This window comes from Pelmatolapia mariae, linkage group LG9 (assembly GCF_036321145.2).
Source record: "Pelmatolapia mariae isolate MD_Pm_ZW linkage group LG9, Pm_UMD_F_2, whole genome shotgun sequence".
Classification (NCBI taxonomy): domain Eukaryota; kingdom Metazoa; phylum Chordata; class Actinopteri; order Cichliformes; family Cichlidae; genus Pelmatolapia; species Pelmatolapia mariae.
This window is the reverse complement of record NC_086235.1, coordinates 19,620,456-19,636,864: the sequence shown is the minus strand read 5'-3', so window position 1 is coordinate 19,636,864 and position 16,409 is coordinate 19,620,456. Positions and strand designations below refer to the sequence as shown.

Sequence of the window (16,409 nt, the reverse complement as noted above, 5' to 3'; positions counted from 1 at the left end):
ATAATGGGATGGACACGGTCAGCAATGATACTCGGGTGGGCTGTTGTCTTAAATCATGCTCAGTTGATACTAAGGGGCCAAAAGTGTGCCAAGAAAATAGCCCCCACACTATTACACCAACAGCAGCACCCTGAATGATTGAGCCAAGGCATGATGGGATACATCCTTTCATGCTGTTTATGCTCAAGTCTGATCTTACCATCCAAATGTCGCAGCGCAAATCAAGACTCATCAGACAAGGAAACATTTTTTTCAGTCTTCTATCATCCAATTTTGGTGAAAATGTAAATTGTAGCTTCAGTTTCCTGCTCTCAGCTGACAAGACCTGCACCATGTGTGGTCTTCTGCTGCTGTACCCATCTGCTTCAAGGTTTCACCTGTGTGTGCTTAGAGATGTTCTTCTGCAAACCTTGAGTGTAACAGTGGTTTTGTAAAGTTATGGTCACCTGTCTGTCACCTCAAAGCAGTCTGGCCATTTTCTTCTTGCCTTTGGCATTAACAAAACATTTTTACTTGGATATTTTCTCTTTTTAAAATATTTTCTGTAAACTAGAGAGAGTTGTGCTGGAAAATCGGCAGTTTCTGAAATACTCAGACCAAACGGACTGCCACGTTCACAGTCACGTAAATAACCTTTCTTCTCTATTCTGATACTCAGAGCTTCAGTAGGTCATCCTGGGCATGTCTACATGCGTAAATGTATTACGCTGCTGCCTTGTGATTGGCTGAGGAACAGTAAACAGGTATACCTAATGAAGTGGCTGGTGGCTCTACCATTCCCCTAAAGAAACTGAAATACTTAAAAAAAAAAAATCACAATGCGCTACTCAGTCAAATGGCTATAATTGAAATCAACCTTTCATCTGGAGGATTACTAAAATAAAAGGAGGGTGGGGCCTTTTTGAAGATTTAAGTAATTGAGTGAAGTCCAATGAGTGTCACCACCAATGAGATGACAACTCCCTTAAGGAATGCTCCCCGGGCCGGATAAGATGCACCTGCAGCAAGGCGTGCCAAGAGCACTTTAAACTCGGGAGAGCCTCGGAGTTGTGTGGGACAAACAGCTGCGTTTTTATTTATTTATTTATTTTAACCTCGGTCACACATAGCAGAAATCCTGGGTCCACTACGTGACAGGTAAGTGCGCTCATTAGAGAGCACGTGGAGATATAAATATAAGCTTGATAACAGAGTATCTGATCTTTGATAGTCTTTTATCAACTTGAGCTGTTTGACTTGGCTGCACATCAGCTGATAGCTCCCATCTCTCATCTCTATCTCGGCGAAAGGGAAAAGAGGGAGGCTGCTTTAAAGTGCTGACTTTTTTCTGCTGTCAACTTTTAACTTGTGGCCACAAAACCTGCCCTTTTACCGAAGGTAAGCTCGTGGTAAGCTTTCCAGTTTACCACGAGATCGTGCAGGTTTCTGTTCAGTGGCATGCCTGCACATCCTCACTAAGCTCTCTAGTCAAACCAGTTCCGTTGAGACGATAATGACCTCCCCAGCGGACCTGATGTTTGTTGACATTTTGCAGGCTATTAAAGTTCAACCCTCCAAAAAGAGCTTTCCGCCTCGTCCTAACACCCGCTAATCAAAGTTTAAAGCGATAACGCTAAAGCACGAATGGTTTAAACATAGCACATTACAGCATAGCCAAATGTATAAACCCACATATATCGATGCACTTTTGCTTCTAAGCAGCGCAGCAGAGCAGATGGACCAGGTATCCAACCGGTCAGGAGTGGGCAGTGATGACATCACAGATGATACCTCACTGCCGGACCTGAGGTGGAGCTCAGATGAAGATGTAAGGAAAAAATACAACTAACATAAAGCTGCTGCTGCTCTCATCAGTGCCACAAACTGTGAAATGCAAAATCTTTCACTGCCCCCTTGTGGGAGGCCATGTTTCCTCCCAGCACAAAGGTGTGATTGCTGTTTTCTCTCTGAGGCTCATAAATCTGCTCATCATCTGGAGATGTTCTTTATTTTACATGATAATCTTGGTTTTACAGATCTCAACGTTTTATTGTTTCTTTCACAAATTCTTGCTCTGCATTAAAGTCCTCGTGTCATTAATGTGAACTGTTCCTCTGTCAGAGCTCTGACGTTCAGACACAGTGCCTCGCGGCACCTCAGCCTCCTGTGCCAACCTACAAACAGAGGCTCGAGGAGTTTAAGAAGCTGTTCAAAGAGCTGCCTGAAACAGAGAGACTCCTAGTGGGTGAGTTGAAAAGGCTGCCATTGTTGGGTCTTTTTAATTCCATTGTGTCCATCAGTTCCATTCTTTATATCCAAATGCATCATAATATTTATTTTATTTGTGTCATGACATTCAATTCTCTATGGGCATCTTTGCATCATTTAATTTCTGTAAACAGTGCACATCATTTATTATGTTGGAGCTGCTCAGGAACCTTAAGTCACATAAACAATGATCATTTCTCGAGCTTTTAGCAACAGCCAGAAACCCACAGCTGTAACAATTTAATGAGCACTGCATTTCAGCACACATTTTTTTGTTTGTTTGTTGTTGTTTTTTTTTTGTTTTTGTTTTTTTAAGTTCAATATTTTAAATGATAAAAAGAGATCTGGTCACAAAAAAAGTTTCTCTGTGAAAATGCTCATCTTTATTCCAAATGCAGTTGAAACCTAAAAAGGCAAACACAGTTCAGAGACATTTATTTATATGGGTGGTGTGTCTGCTTCAGCGCTCTTGTGTTTTTCCTCAGATTATCCATGTGCCCTCCAGCGGGATATACTTCTACAGGGACGCATTTACCTCTCAGTGAACTGGGTCTGTTTCTACAGCAATGTGTTTCGTGGAACAAAGGTAATAATACTGAAGAGAAGGATGGAGAGCAGCAGGAGGACGGTGTAAACTATTTGCTGGTGTTTTCTTAAGTTGCAGTGTGTTTGACCTCTCAGTGTCACTGTACCCAAGAGGTTAAACTCACTGATGATAGATATGTGGAGAAAATCCCAGCAGATAAGCAGTTTCTGAGACTGTGACCAGTCCATCTGGAATAAACAACCAAAGTCACTTGTATCACCTTTCTTCCCCACTCACCTGACTGGAATTTCAGCAGATTGTCTTGACTATGTCTACATGCTTAAATCTACTGTTGCTGCTATGTGATTGGCTGATTAGATATTTGCATTGGTGAACAGATGACACTGATATTTGTTCTTCAAGCATGCACATTAACCTTTCACTGTTATTATTATGTTTTAAATAGATTGCTCTGACACTTAAAAACATCACAACTGTGACGAGAGAGAAAACTGCTCGACTCATTCCCAATGCCATCCAGATCTGCACAAGTACAGACAAGGTACCAAACGGCAATCATTCAGAGCTGGTTTAACATATGAAAAACACACATTTGCTTATATTCGGTATCTCTCTTTGTATTTTCACTCGCAGTTCTTCTTCACTTCCTTCTCCGCAAGAGAGAAAAGCTACCGGGAAGTTTTTCGCATGTGGCAAAACACGCTGATGGGTAAGGTAAGGCCCTGCTTCGACCACCTGTTGTTACCTGCAACAGCGCATTGTCCCAATCGGTACAGTACTCATGTCTATGTCCAACACTAGTTCATGTTTTATACTCATTTCCAAAAGCACTGCTGTGCGCAACTCCTCCAAAACCACCAGTGGTCCTGTGACTTTATGCAGCATTTATCTAATCAGTTCAGAGTACATATCATGCTCCACAGCCACAAACGGTCTTCCTTTGAGGTAATCAGTCTTGTTTAGTTATTGCGTGTAGGGTTAACCATCTGCACACAGCACCGGTGTTTGTTCACGAGTCTAGCAGACACAAGGGTTTTATTTTATTTACATTTACATGTATTAACCTACATGTAAATGAGGGATGTACTTTTAAAATAAACCCACTGGAAGTCAGCTTTCACCTTTTACCCACTTCCTGTGTTCCTGTGTAGTAAAGGTAAACAAGATTCATATTCAAAATTAAACGTTTTGTTTTTAATACTATTTTTCTTTAATTTAAGCTTTAAGTGATTTGTACAGCATTTAATCCCCAACTTTTTCTTTTTTTAAATTTAGATTTTATACATAGCCATAACGTTTTTGTTTGTTTTTTTTTTTTTTTTGTTTGTTTTAATTGAAACTATTGTCGTCATATCTATTTTTTTTTCCTTTTCCTGAAAGTGATCAAATGAATTCAAATGTGAGATGAATGCGGAAAATTCCACTCAGGTTAAGGCAGTAGCTTTGTTTTGGGTATTGAGACTAAAATAACCAGCATGGTTATCATAGGGTTTAAGATGAGAACCATTCAAGTCGCTTTGGTATCGGCACTGATTAATTTGTTAATCGCTGAACTTTGGACTATCCCGTCATCGGTCTTTAGCCTCTGCCTTGGCACTATGGCAGCCTCTTCTCGTGGGTGTGGGTCTCCTGGGATCTGCAGCGCAAACACCTGAATATAAAAGTTCATTGACCTCTGCAGGTGTGGCCAGGACGGCTGATTTGCATTGACGACTGGCCTCCAGTCGCACTTGACGCTTCGCTGGTGTTGAAGTTGAAACTGTCAGAGGGTTTACTCTAACAAAAATAAAGAAGCTTCCTGTGGCTGTTTCACGAATAAGAGAACGGGAATTTCGGGAGGTACAAAAAGCTTTCTATTTACCTTTTTTCACTGGAGCAAATCTGGGCGGCGCGTCTTGGACTCGCTTGAGTTGTCTACTTCCTGAATGTGAGTGCGCGGTGAGTCCAGGTCACTGATCACTGCCTGGGAGCCAGTTAACGCTCACAGCTGTGGGATTGTTGTCCCTTAACGCGTAAGTAAAACCTGCGTGTACGGATCTCAAACGTTTTTGTGGGTTTTACGTGAAACAATAATTCGTTCTCATTCGACAAAAACGCGTAAATTTCCAGTGGGAATAAACGGGTCTACAATAATCTCGTTCATCTATTTCGAAGTGAAGATCTTGTTTGTGTAACACTGTTTTGTGTCTAAAAACTGAAGGTCCCGCTTATTAACACTGTATGGAAGCTTGTTCCTGTAGTCTGCTTTTGAACCTTAGTCTGCTAAGGGAAGGGTTAATGCCAAAGTGTAAGATGAGTATCTATGCAGGTCAGAGAGATAATAAGGTCAGCCGGTTTGTTGCTCATGGTGATAATACAGCAGTGTTTCCAGGTTTGCTTGATCAGTTTGGGAGTTTTTTTTCTTTTCTTCCTTTGTGTGTCTGTGTGCTTGTCTCCTAGGTAAAGACCTCACGTATCATTCATTTCAAGCAAAACGTCATGGTTGACTTGCCTTTTCCCATCTCTTTCAGTCTCTGACCAGCCACGAGTTATGGCAGACGGTTAGACAGCATTATGGTTTTGATCTTGGCTTAAGCTATGAAGAGATGGATAGCTCACCGATAATAGCAGAATCAAACATGCAGGCCAGGTAAACGCACCTGCACCTCCATCTCCAGCCACACGCACCGCATGACATGTTTAGAATCTGATGTCGCCCATTTGTTTGCTTGCAGCCTGACAGCGAGGCCTGGCGGAGATGACGGTCCAGGGAGACTAGAGCGGCCCCCTTTCCTCCGCATCCCTGAAGTGGAAAATGGACCCTTGGAGACCTCCACACCTCAAGGGGAAGAAATGCCTTCCCCTATTGGCTCACAGAACTCGCCCAACTTGGTATTTAAGCAATCATGCTTTTAATACTGCAACTGTATATCCATCTTATTTTTGGAAAAATTATGACAAAACTAGCCATAATTGCACCTCAGATCTAATTATTATAACAGACCTCAAAGGAAAACAAAAACACAAAAAACGTCTTCTTGCAGGAGGACTTTCGTAACACCCCATCCCAAAGGCGCAGTCCGGCTCCCCAACTGGACCGCCTCGTCCCGGAGCGCGTCTCCAAGCGCTCCTCGCTTTCTCTTGACCTTAATGCCAACGAGAACGGCGTGTCTGAGGAAAGCGGCTCGGAAAGTGAAGAAGAAGGTGACAAGATGCAGCTCAGGGCCTGGTGCGTGCTTAAAACATGTGGTTTTGTTTTTGTGGTTTCATATCTTTCTTCCTCTCTTCTCTCCTCAGTGGAGGACCGCGTTGGTCTGTCTCAGGTGTCCGGTCGACAGTATTTGAACCGGGTTTTCCACATCAGTGCAAAACATATGTTTGAAATTCTCTTCACCGACTCCAGCTTCATGCGCAGGTTTATGGATGCCCGGAAGATAACCAGTAAGGCCCTTTAAAAAAAGAAAAAAAAAATGTTTTCATTCAGATCTAGCAAATAAAAGCTCTTGTGTGCACAGTATTCAAGGTTGCCTTTTGTGTTCTCAGATATCACCTCTACTGCCTGGCAAAAAGACTCTTCTGGTAACATGAAGCGGAGTCTGAACTACACAATAACCATCAACAACCCTCTGATTGGGAAGTTCTCCACTGCTACAGAGTGCCAGGTGTGTTTACATCAGCGTGAATGATGCTTCCGAGCTCAAATTGATTAATTTATATGTTAATGTTGTTTGAACTACGCCTGGCTGCTTATTTGTACTTTATTATCTGTCAGACGCTGTACAAAGAATCCAGGGATGGTCAATATTACCTCATAAACTCGGAGGTGTACACACATGACGTTCCCTATCATGACTACTTCTACACTCAAACCCTCTACTACATCATGAGTAACTCTAAAAGGAAATGTCGACTAAGGTAAAGTGTCAACTTTTTTCCTGGGTCCGGTTTATTTGGCACTACACTTAGACAAAGCTAGGTGTACTTCATATTAAACTGTACAAAAACTAGCAATTTTAACATTTATTAAGCGGTAAACGCACAGTTATATCCTAATTAGATACTGCGCCATGTAAAAACCTTCACCCACCTTTCATGTCTTTATATTATGAGTTAGTAACTCTACAGACTTGATACTCTACCTGATCGCATTTTTAAGTCACTTAACAAAGACCTATAATTTCTTCAAGCCTTGGGGGGGCTGGGCTAACTCAGTGGATGAACCAGTGTTGTTTGCACATAACCATTTTACATTTAGGCATGGAGTAGTGCGGTAGTTGGGATGGTCACCTCACAGGGGTCTGGATTCTTCAGTTTCGTCCCACAGTCCCAGAACATTAATGGTGTTAACTGGTGGTTAACTGTGGATGTGAGCATTAAAGGTCATGTCTCTCTGTGTTAAGCCCGCATTACATTAGCAACTTGCTAAGATGTGATTTTGTGACTCCTTAGCAAGTTGCTCAAGTGTGATTTTTGGCCCATTCTTCTACAGTCTTCAAATCCTGGAGGTTGTGTTGGCCTCATCTATGAACTCTGACCTCTAGTCCTTTCCGTAGATTTTTCAATTGAATTCAGGTCAGGTGATTGGCCGGGCCATTCTAGCAGCTTTATTTTCTTTCTCTGAAACCAACCTAGTTTCCCTGGCAGTGTGTTTGGGATCTGTCTCATTTCATCATCATCATCATCCTGCTAGATGGCAGCAGATTTTTGTCTCTGCACATTTTTCCATTCATCCTTCCTTTTAATTATATGAAGCGTGCCAGTGCCATATGCTGAAAAACAGCCCCACACCATGATGTTCCCACTTCCAAACTTCACTGCTAGTTTTGGGGTGATATGGAGTGCCTTTTGAACTCCAAACATGGCGTGTATTGTGCCATCCAAAGATCTCCCAGTATTTCACAGGTTTGTCTAAATACTGGTTGCTGATTTGGGCACTGGGTCGAGCAAGCAAGGCTAATGAAGGCTAATGCAGAGGCTTTGTTTAATTTGATGCAAAGTATATCTTCATCACACGTTATTAGTGTAGTTAACCATGTTATCAATGAGTCTGACTTTCACTTTTCTTCTCCTTAACTGGATTTTACTCTGTCACGTTATCAGGGTGTATACCGATGTAAAGTACAAGAAGCAGCCATGGGGCCTCGTGAAGTCCTTTATTACCAAAAACTCCTGGAGCGGCATAGAAGAGAATTTCCGGCATCTGGGTGAGTAGACGGCCTCATCTCCACGCTGTGGAGGGAGAAGAGGGAACTTGCCTGTCTCCTTTCTTCAGCCTGTGATTTTCTTTTATCTCTGATCTGATATGAACGAAGGCTCCAACACGCACCAGCCTCTGCAGCAGTGAATCATATTACTGCTGCATCTACAAGTGGAGAAGCGGGGGCAGGCCATATGGCCAGAATAAAGTTACACTTATCAGTTGTTTTAAGACCATTAACATTAGAAGTCCCAGAGAAGAGCCATTTGGCTTTTCTACCTATAAAACCCACCGTCGAGCCAAATGGCTGGTAGGCTTTTAGCTAATATCCCTAATCACCTGTGAACAGCTGCTTTTGTTATGTAAATAAGGTGGGGCCATGCTGAACCACTTGGAGTGGTTAGTTTCCTGAGCCACAAGGAAACTTGTGTTTCAGTTTGCCTTAGGGAGAAATCAACACACATGGGTGTATTTCCTTTGTTGCTGAGATTTATTGATAAAACAGTACAAAAAAACAAAAATAAAAAACAACCATTTGAACACATATTTACAAATAACAATAAAAAGTGAGTGAGTACATTTCAACATTTTCAGCAATCACTCACAATCCTGGCACTGCCATGGTATCTGTAGTCTGCATTTACCACATGTGTATCTGTAGTAGTGAACACATCGCACAGTGGCATGATTGTTCTTGCATTTGTGTTTGACCTGACACGTGGCTCTTTTTCCAGGGCTAGGTGTGGAGGGTTGTGTCCGAAGCAACTGTTCTTTTCTTGCCTTCTTCCCAGCCATATGAGAGTTAGCCAACTCTCTTGCAAACTCCACCAGGAAGTCCACCCGTCTTTCCTGCATCCCGTTGCATGCTTGATACAGCACATGTGCATTCAGTGCTGCCATGTCAATCATGTTATAGAACACGGCAACTGGCCAGCGCCGTGTTCCTCTGCGAACCGTGTACTCCCGCACCATCTGGTCCATCACATCCACGCCACACTTTGTGGTGTTGTAAAGGGTGACAGTGTTTGGCTTCCTTTTGGTGGTGTTATCAGTCTGAACCACGCTGTGCATGCTGCTAAGAATATAGACTGTCTTCTTCCGTTTGGCCGCATACACCGTCAGCGTGGCAGCAGTGGTTGAAAATACCTAAGAAATGAGATAAATTGTTATTTCCATAGCACTTTTACACACAATGAAACACATAAACATAGAACCACAAAAGACCTGCAGCCTACCTGAGTGGTGAATTCATTGCGATTTGTGTATCTAGCGGATTGAGGAATTTCCCGGCGAATCTTGTTGACTGTGCCGAGGATGGTGGTTTTCCGTCTAAGAAGTTTTTGCGCAAGTGAAAGCGATGTGAAGAAATTGTCCGTGGTAACATTTCTGCCCTTGTCTAGGAATGGTTCCATCAGCCTCATCACTACATTTTCAGACAGTCTCTCCCCACTGGGACGATTGGGGTCCTTGCCAAGATATAGGAGGACATTGCAAATGTACTTGGATTTTAGGTCGCAGGCCACCCAAAACTTGATCCCAAACCTGTCAGGTTTACTTGCAATATACTGCAGGAAACAGCACCGAGTCTTTGATGGGAAGAGCTGTTCATCAACGGTGATATGTAGACCAGGGTTGTAGCACGTGATGCAGTTGGTGACAAATGATCCCCACACACTGGAAACTGCAGCGAACTTATCAGTATTTGCTCGATCACTGCGGGTGGACCTGTCATCAAAGCGTAGGTGTTGCATGATGTCTTGGAAGCGGTTACGCGGCATAGTTCCAATGATCTGTGGGTTTCCCAGGTTTGCTGACCAGCAGTCACGTAGTGATGGAACCCTAGTAACCCCCCGCAAGATCAAGATCTTTGATCAAGATCAAGATCAAAGACTCGGTGCTGTTTCCTGCAGTATATTGCAAGTAAACCTGACAAGTTTGGGATCAAGTTTTGGGTGGCCTGCGACCTAAAATCCAAGTACATTTGCAATGTCCTCCTATATCTTGGCAAGGACCCCAATCGTCCCAGTGGGGAGAGACTGTCTGAAAATGTAGTGATGAGGCTGATGGAACCATTCCTAGACAAGGGCAGAAATGTTACCACGGACAATTTCTTCACATCGCTTTCACTTGCGCAAAAACTTCTTAGACGGAAAACCACCATCCTCGGCACAGTCAACAAGATTCGCCGGGAAATTCCTCAATCCGCTAGATACACAAATCGCAATGAATTCACCACTCAGGTAGGCTGCAGGTCTTTTGTGGTTCTATGTTTATGTGTTTCATTGTGTGTAAAAGTGCTATGGAAATAACAATTTATCTTATTTCTTAGGTGTTTTCAACCTCTGCTGCCACGCTGACGGCGTATGCGGCCAAACGGAAGAAGACAGTCTATATTCTTAGCAGCATGCACAGCGTGGTTCAGACTGATAACACCACCAAAAGGAAGCCAAACACTGTCACCCTTTACAACACCACAAAGTATGGCGTGGATGTGATGGACCAGATGGTGCGGGAGTACACGGTCCTATAACATGATTGACATGGCAGCACTGAATGCACATGTGCTGTATCAAGCATGCACCGGGATGCAGGAAAGACGGGTGGACTTCCTGGTGGAGTTTGCAAGAGAGTTGGCTAACTCTCATATGGCTGGGAAGAAGGCAAGAAAAGAACAGTTGCTTCGGACACAACCCTCCACACCTAGCCCTGGAAAAAGAGCCACGTGTCAGGTCAAACACAAATGCAAGAACAATCATGCCACTGTGCGATGTGTTCACTGCTACAGATACACATGTGGTAAATGCAGACTACAGATACCATGGCAGTGCCAGGATTGTGAGTGATTGAAATGTACTCACTCACTTTTTATTGTTAGTTGTAAATATGTGTACAAACGGTTGTTTTTGTAGAAATATTTTTTGGTTTTTTTGTACTGTTTTTATCAATAAATCTTTTGGAGATTTATTTTCCTGGATGATTGAGAATGCATCAAGACGAACACAAAATGAAGTTCACAGCTTTTAGCAGTTCCCCCTCCCCACACACAAACAAAGAGGCAGTTTGCAGTTAGAAATCCGCAATCATTCACACACCCCCACTCCCCTCCACAATTCTCAGGTAACGACCCAATTTACATATGAATTGATGCTAACAGACTAGCCAAGTTAGCTTCCACTTGGCTGACAGAGGGTTAGAAAAGCCTGGGACTTCTAGTGTTAAAGCTTGAAAGCATAAAGTCTTCATCTCTTGTGTACATTTACAAGGGGGTTGTTTGTTGTTAATGCAATAAATATAAAGTCTACACACCCCTGTCTGTCAGTAGTAGAACACATCATGGCACCATCTAAAGAAACGGATGAGAAACAAAGTCGCAGACATCTATCAGTCTGGAAACGATTATAAAGGCATTTCTAAGGCCTTGGGACTCCAGTGAACCACCCTTACCCACTAATAGAGAAAACTTGGACCAGTGGTGACCCTTCCCAGGAGGGGCTGGCCTACCAAAGTTAATTAGATGACTTAAATCAGCGGCCTCCAACGTTTTTTGCACCACAGAGCGGTTTATGTCCGACAATATTTTCACGGACCGACCTTTAAGGTGTCGCGGATAAATACAACAAAATAAGACCAGTACTGGTTCCAAAAAAGATTTATTTATAACACACGGAGAAAAAAGACCCAGGGAAACAGAGTTAACGATAAAAACTATTTCAAAAAAAAAAAACAATTAAAAACTGCTAAAATCCTGAAACCCATAAATTTCACACCCGAGCCTAATCTCTCACGGCCCAGTATCAAGCGACTCACGGCCCGGTACTGGCCCGGGGATTGGGGACCGCTGACTTAAATCGACAGCTCATCCAGGTCACAAAAGAACCTGTAACAACATGTAAAAGAACAGCAGGGCTCACTCGTTTCAGTTAAGGTTAAGAGTTCATGATTTAACAATAAGGAGACTGGGGGGAAAATGGCATACATGAAAGGCGTTCCTATAAGAAAACCTCTGCTGACCACAAATAACACATACGCACATCTCATATCTGCCAAAAAACATTTGGGAAAATACAGTGTTGAGATGTTTTGGCATGACCATAAACGGGCTAGGCCATTCATCCTGATTACTTTTGCTTTTGCTAAGTTAACCCACCTGTTTCTTTTCCTTTTTTTTTTTTTTTTTTTTTTTGGGTTATGCCCTGTGATTACACAACACAGAAGCAGAACTGCTGGAGGAAGAAGCAGAGATGAACCAAGGAGGTGGAGAGGCGGGGAAGATGGGTGGGCTTCGCAGGAGGAGGGGGCGGACTTATAGCCGGACTCTGGCAGAGCATTCAAAGCCCAACAAGCAGTACAGGCACGACGCTGAGCAGCACAGAGAAGGCAACATGGGTACTGACGCCTTTTAATAATGAAACTACAGTTTATGAAAATGGGGTGGTGGGATCATTATAACTGTGCTTGGCTTAGAATTAAACACTTAAAGTTGATATTTTCATTGTAAATTTTTTTTTTTTTTTTTTTTTATTAAAATATGTCAAAGAAGGGAGATTTTATATTTTTTATCTTTATTGAAACAAATGGCCTAAACTGGATTCAAGTAATCCTTAATGTGGGCTTACACATTTAATACACTTTGTACTGTACACTTTGAATAGGAAAGACTCAAACCTGTCATAACTGTGTCATCTTAAGAAGAGTTATGGTACAATCTTTTGACACGCCCAGAGAACAGCAACTTTTATACCTCAAGCAAAAAACTGCTTGTCATTAAGAGGAAATGTCTTGACAAATGCGTTGTGCTGTGAGTGCAATATTATCCTCATAGGACTGCTAGTCAAAAACTGTTGTGTTGATGTATGCTGCTGTATTTCAGGCCCTGTAGTTATGAAAGGTCCGTATCGATGGAATGTCACAACGATAGTGGCTGGGATGAGTGTGGTGTAAGTTGCCAACCACACACACACACACACACACACACAGAGAGCGGTTTGTTTTGACTTAAAAAAAAAGTTTTAGCCACTTCCGCCTGCCTGCTCTGTTGGTCAGATTACTCAATACCTTCTGCCTTTTTTACAGTCTGCTGATCCTGACGATGCTGAATCTAGGCTTGTTTTTTAAGCTGTGGGCCATGGAGGATGTGGCCCAGCGCATGTATCTGACTACAAAGCATCGCCTGAGGGAGAGGAGCGAGGCCAGGTCAGTTGACTTCCCACTGCTTCTTTGTGACCTGCGTATAACCGAGGACTGTTCATAGATGGTACCTGTAATAGCTGTTGCCACGAGCTCTCAGAAAGCAGAAGTCTTAGTGTGGGTGGACGGGAGGAAGGGGTTCGTCTTCCTCCACAGTTTTGTCTGGCTGTTTAAGCAACCCACATACAGCACAAGAGAGCTCTTGTTTTAATGACTCAGTGTTGAAACTGTCTGCTTGTCTGCTTCTGTGAATTTGTTGTTATGTAAGTGACATCAGTGGCCTTCTTTCACATTCTGCACTTTGTTTCCATCTCTGTTTCTTCTGTAGCAAAAATACCTTACATATGAGAATGAATTCCTCCTTTTGTTATTTAACAGCTTAGCCGCTGAGTATGGACCCAAACTGGGAGCAGCGTTGAGGTCTCCAGAGGAGCTGCGCTTACTAAAAAATGTACTTCAGGACTCCATTAACCTCTTAGAACAGGTAGGGTTGTTTTAAAGACCAGTTCATCACAAAACCAAATGTAAATATTTTCCCTTTGTTTACATTTGTTCTGTTTTGGTTTGATTTGCTCATTTTTGCATATTACGAAGGCCTTTTTTTTTTTTTTTTTTTTTTTTTTTTTGCCTGTCAGTGACGTACTCAAAATCCTGAGTGACAAGACTGAACTGCACATTTAACAGCTGACATTTATATAGTTCAATGAGTTTGTTGTGATGGGGTCTGTTTTAAATTGCAAAGCATGTGCTTGCATTAAAGTGCAGAGCATCGTGGCATTGGCACGAGTAAGGAAAGAAAGGAATTATCTGTTTCTTAGTGTTGTCTTTCAGCCTGACTGCAGGCTGGCAGTCTGTTATGTTAGCTCAAAGCTTAACGCAGGTGTTCAGCTGGTGAGTCTTGTTTGTGTTCTCCTTGCAGCTTCGTACCTCACTGGTGATGCTGCAACAGAATTTTGCAACAGCCAATCGCACTGCAGCGCAGCAGTGATGCAGCCACGCCTGGTGACTACAAAGCACCTGTCCCTGTGGATAAAACGACACTGAAGCACTGAACTGTCTCGGAGGATACCTCTGCTATCCATAGATGTTGCCATGTGGGCATCCCCAGGCACATGCCATGTTTTCTTCGTGGTTATGCATCCCGAAGCCTGTGGTGAGGTATCAGGTGCCAGGATGTTGTTTGTTTGTTTTCTAAACTGCAGACTGACTGCTGGGAGGAGGATTATGTTTCACCAGAGTCTGGTTTAGATTTCTGCAGAGGACTACTCTCAGCTCCCGCAGGTTCCATGGTTATTTTAATGAGCCTTGTGCCACATGAACTGTTGTGAATACTTTTAGTTTGGTTTTATTTTTGGGATGTGAGTCAATATTATTTAAGCTTTTTGCACACATTTACGTTTTTGCACAAGTCTTATGAGTAAGGCTGACTTACGCTCCCCTCTCCCCAATAAATCCCGCTAATCAGTGACTCAGACTTGAAGGATCGTCTACACTTGTGGTCTCGATTCATTTTGTACATGTATACTTCAGTTATTCTGGCCTGCTGATATTTCAATGATTACACTGGTTCTCTCCTGGACTTTAAATGAAGCAGACCAGAACTGATCCTCATCACCTGTTCAGGTATAATCAGGGTTTTTGGGTACTTTTTTCCCTCTTGTTTTTTTTTTTTTTTTTTGTGTTTTTTTTTTTTTTTTTTTTCCTCCCCCACACTGCACGGATCCAAATTTAGAGAACTGTATGATTTTTGTAGTTTAAAATGCTTTTGATGAGGGTGATCTTTCAGCGAAGGTGTCGGCTCGGACTATCTCAGTACTGTGAACTCACTGTCAACACTAGAGGAAAGCTTGTTCTATGATTTCTTTATCAACCTTTTTTTTTCCTATTTTTTTTAATTTTATTTTATTTTTTTAATTCTTAAGGTTTACACATGTCATTCTTGAATTTGAAGACTCTCATTTTCCTGTACGTATAAATCAATTTCGTTGAATTTGACTGTGTTTGGTACTGATTCTTGTCGATGTCTTGTCATTGATCATTTTAATAAATTTTACTTTTGCCAGAAGTTTTGACTTTTCCTGGAAACCTTTAAATATAAATAGTGTTTATATTTTAAACTCTTAATGACGATTTTTCTAAATGATGTCTCAGTGTAAATAATGAGCTTAATTTCCAAGTTTGCTGCTTTCTCTTGTTGTGCCAGTGGAACAAACAGTTTCACCAGTGATTGATTTGGAACCTGGTATAAGGCTGATCTGTGTTGGCACAAAGTGATATTTATCTTTGGAAGAATCTGACTCAACTCAGACAGAACTGCCATTTAGACTTTTTTTCTTTCTTTTCTTTCTTTAAAAAAACAAACAAACAAAAAACAGAAAACAGATTGTGTTGGTAGGAGCTGCATAGATGCTCTGCTGGAAAAAGATTAAATGGGACTGAAGCCAAATGTGTCTTCATTATTTTGTCACAGGCGAAACATAATATGATCGAGAGCGTTTAATTATTGACCACAAGCCTGACCTAATTCATCCTCAAAGGAAATTCTATTTCCTCTGTAGTATTCACTTACAGTAGTGATAGCGGGGATTAAACTGCAAGGAGACTAATTTATTGCGTATGGCAGGATTGCTGTTATCCTTATATGATCATTAATAGTTAATTTGTAGTATTAAGTTATAGGAAAAAGGAATTACTACTTGAATGTTTCCATTTGCATGTTTGAATTCAGAGTTTTATACCCAATGGCTTTCCTGAGGCATGCCTAAAGAGATCAGTATATAAAACATTTATGTAAAAGCACAAATAGAACTCCACCAAACAAACATACAAATAAAAGCATTATTTGATGTTAAATTTTTCTCTTTAATAAGTATTCAAAAAGCAGACAGCGTGCATTGTTCTGGTTATATATTTCTGATATTACAATGAGCCATGATGCAATATGATACGTACACAGATAGCTAATATTTCAGGCTCAGATAGGTGGGTCATTCCTAGTATTTGCTGTAATTTGAGTCCACGTGAAGGAACTGAGATTAATGTTAAAACATCAGCTTATCTGATGAGGCATTGATGGGACTAGCTCTTGAGATTTTGAGTCTACGAGACTGAGTCAATTTTCCTAAATCTTGCCTGTGACATATGCTTTCCATACAGTAATAATTAAAGACTAAAACTGGAACTTATAACAACTAAAACTAAACCGAAAAAATACACTATGCTTTTAATACAGTTTAGTTTCCAATCAGATGA

The 16,409-nt window shown here is 41.8% G+C and overlaps 1 protein-coding gene across 1 annotated transcript; it reads left to right on the top strand.

The window, feature by feature from the left end:
* The first annotated feature begins 1,714 nt into the window (after positions 1–1,714).
* gramd1c (GRAM domain containing 1c) lies at positions 1,715–14,805 on the top strand. Its single transcript, XM_063484024.1, has 17 exons — positions 1,715–1,807; positions 2,101–2,224; positions 2,733–2,833; positions 3,240–3,335; positions 3,428–3,508; positions 5,305–5,423; positions 5,509–5,665; positions 5,818–5,977; positions 6,071–6,214; positions 6,317–6,435; positions 6,546–6,688; positions 7,874–7,977; positions 12,183–12,356; positions 12,841–12,907; positions 13,044–13,163; positions 13,536–13,641; positions 14,077–14,805. Exons 1-17 carry the CDS (start codon positions 1,715–1,717, stop codon positions 14,143–14,145), a joined length of 1,977 nt encoding a protein of 658 aa, XP_063340094.1. The 3' UTR covers positions 14,146–14,805.
* The last annotated feature ends 1,604 nt before the right edge of the window (positions 14,806–16,409 follow it).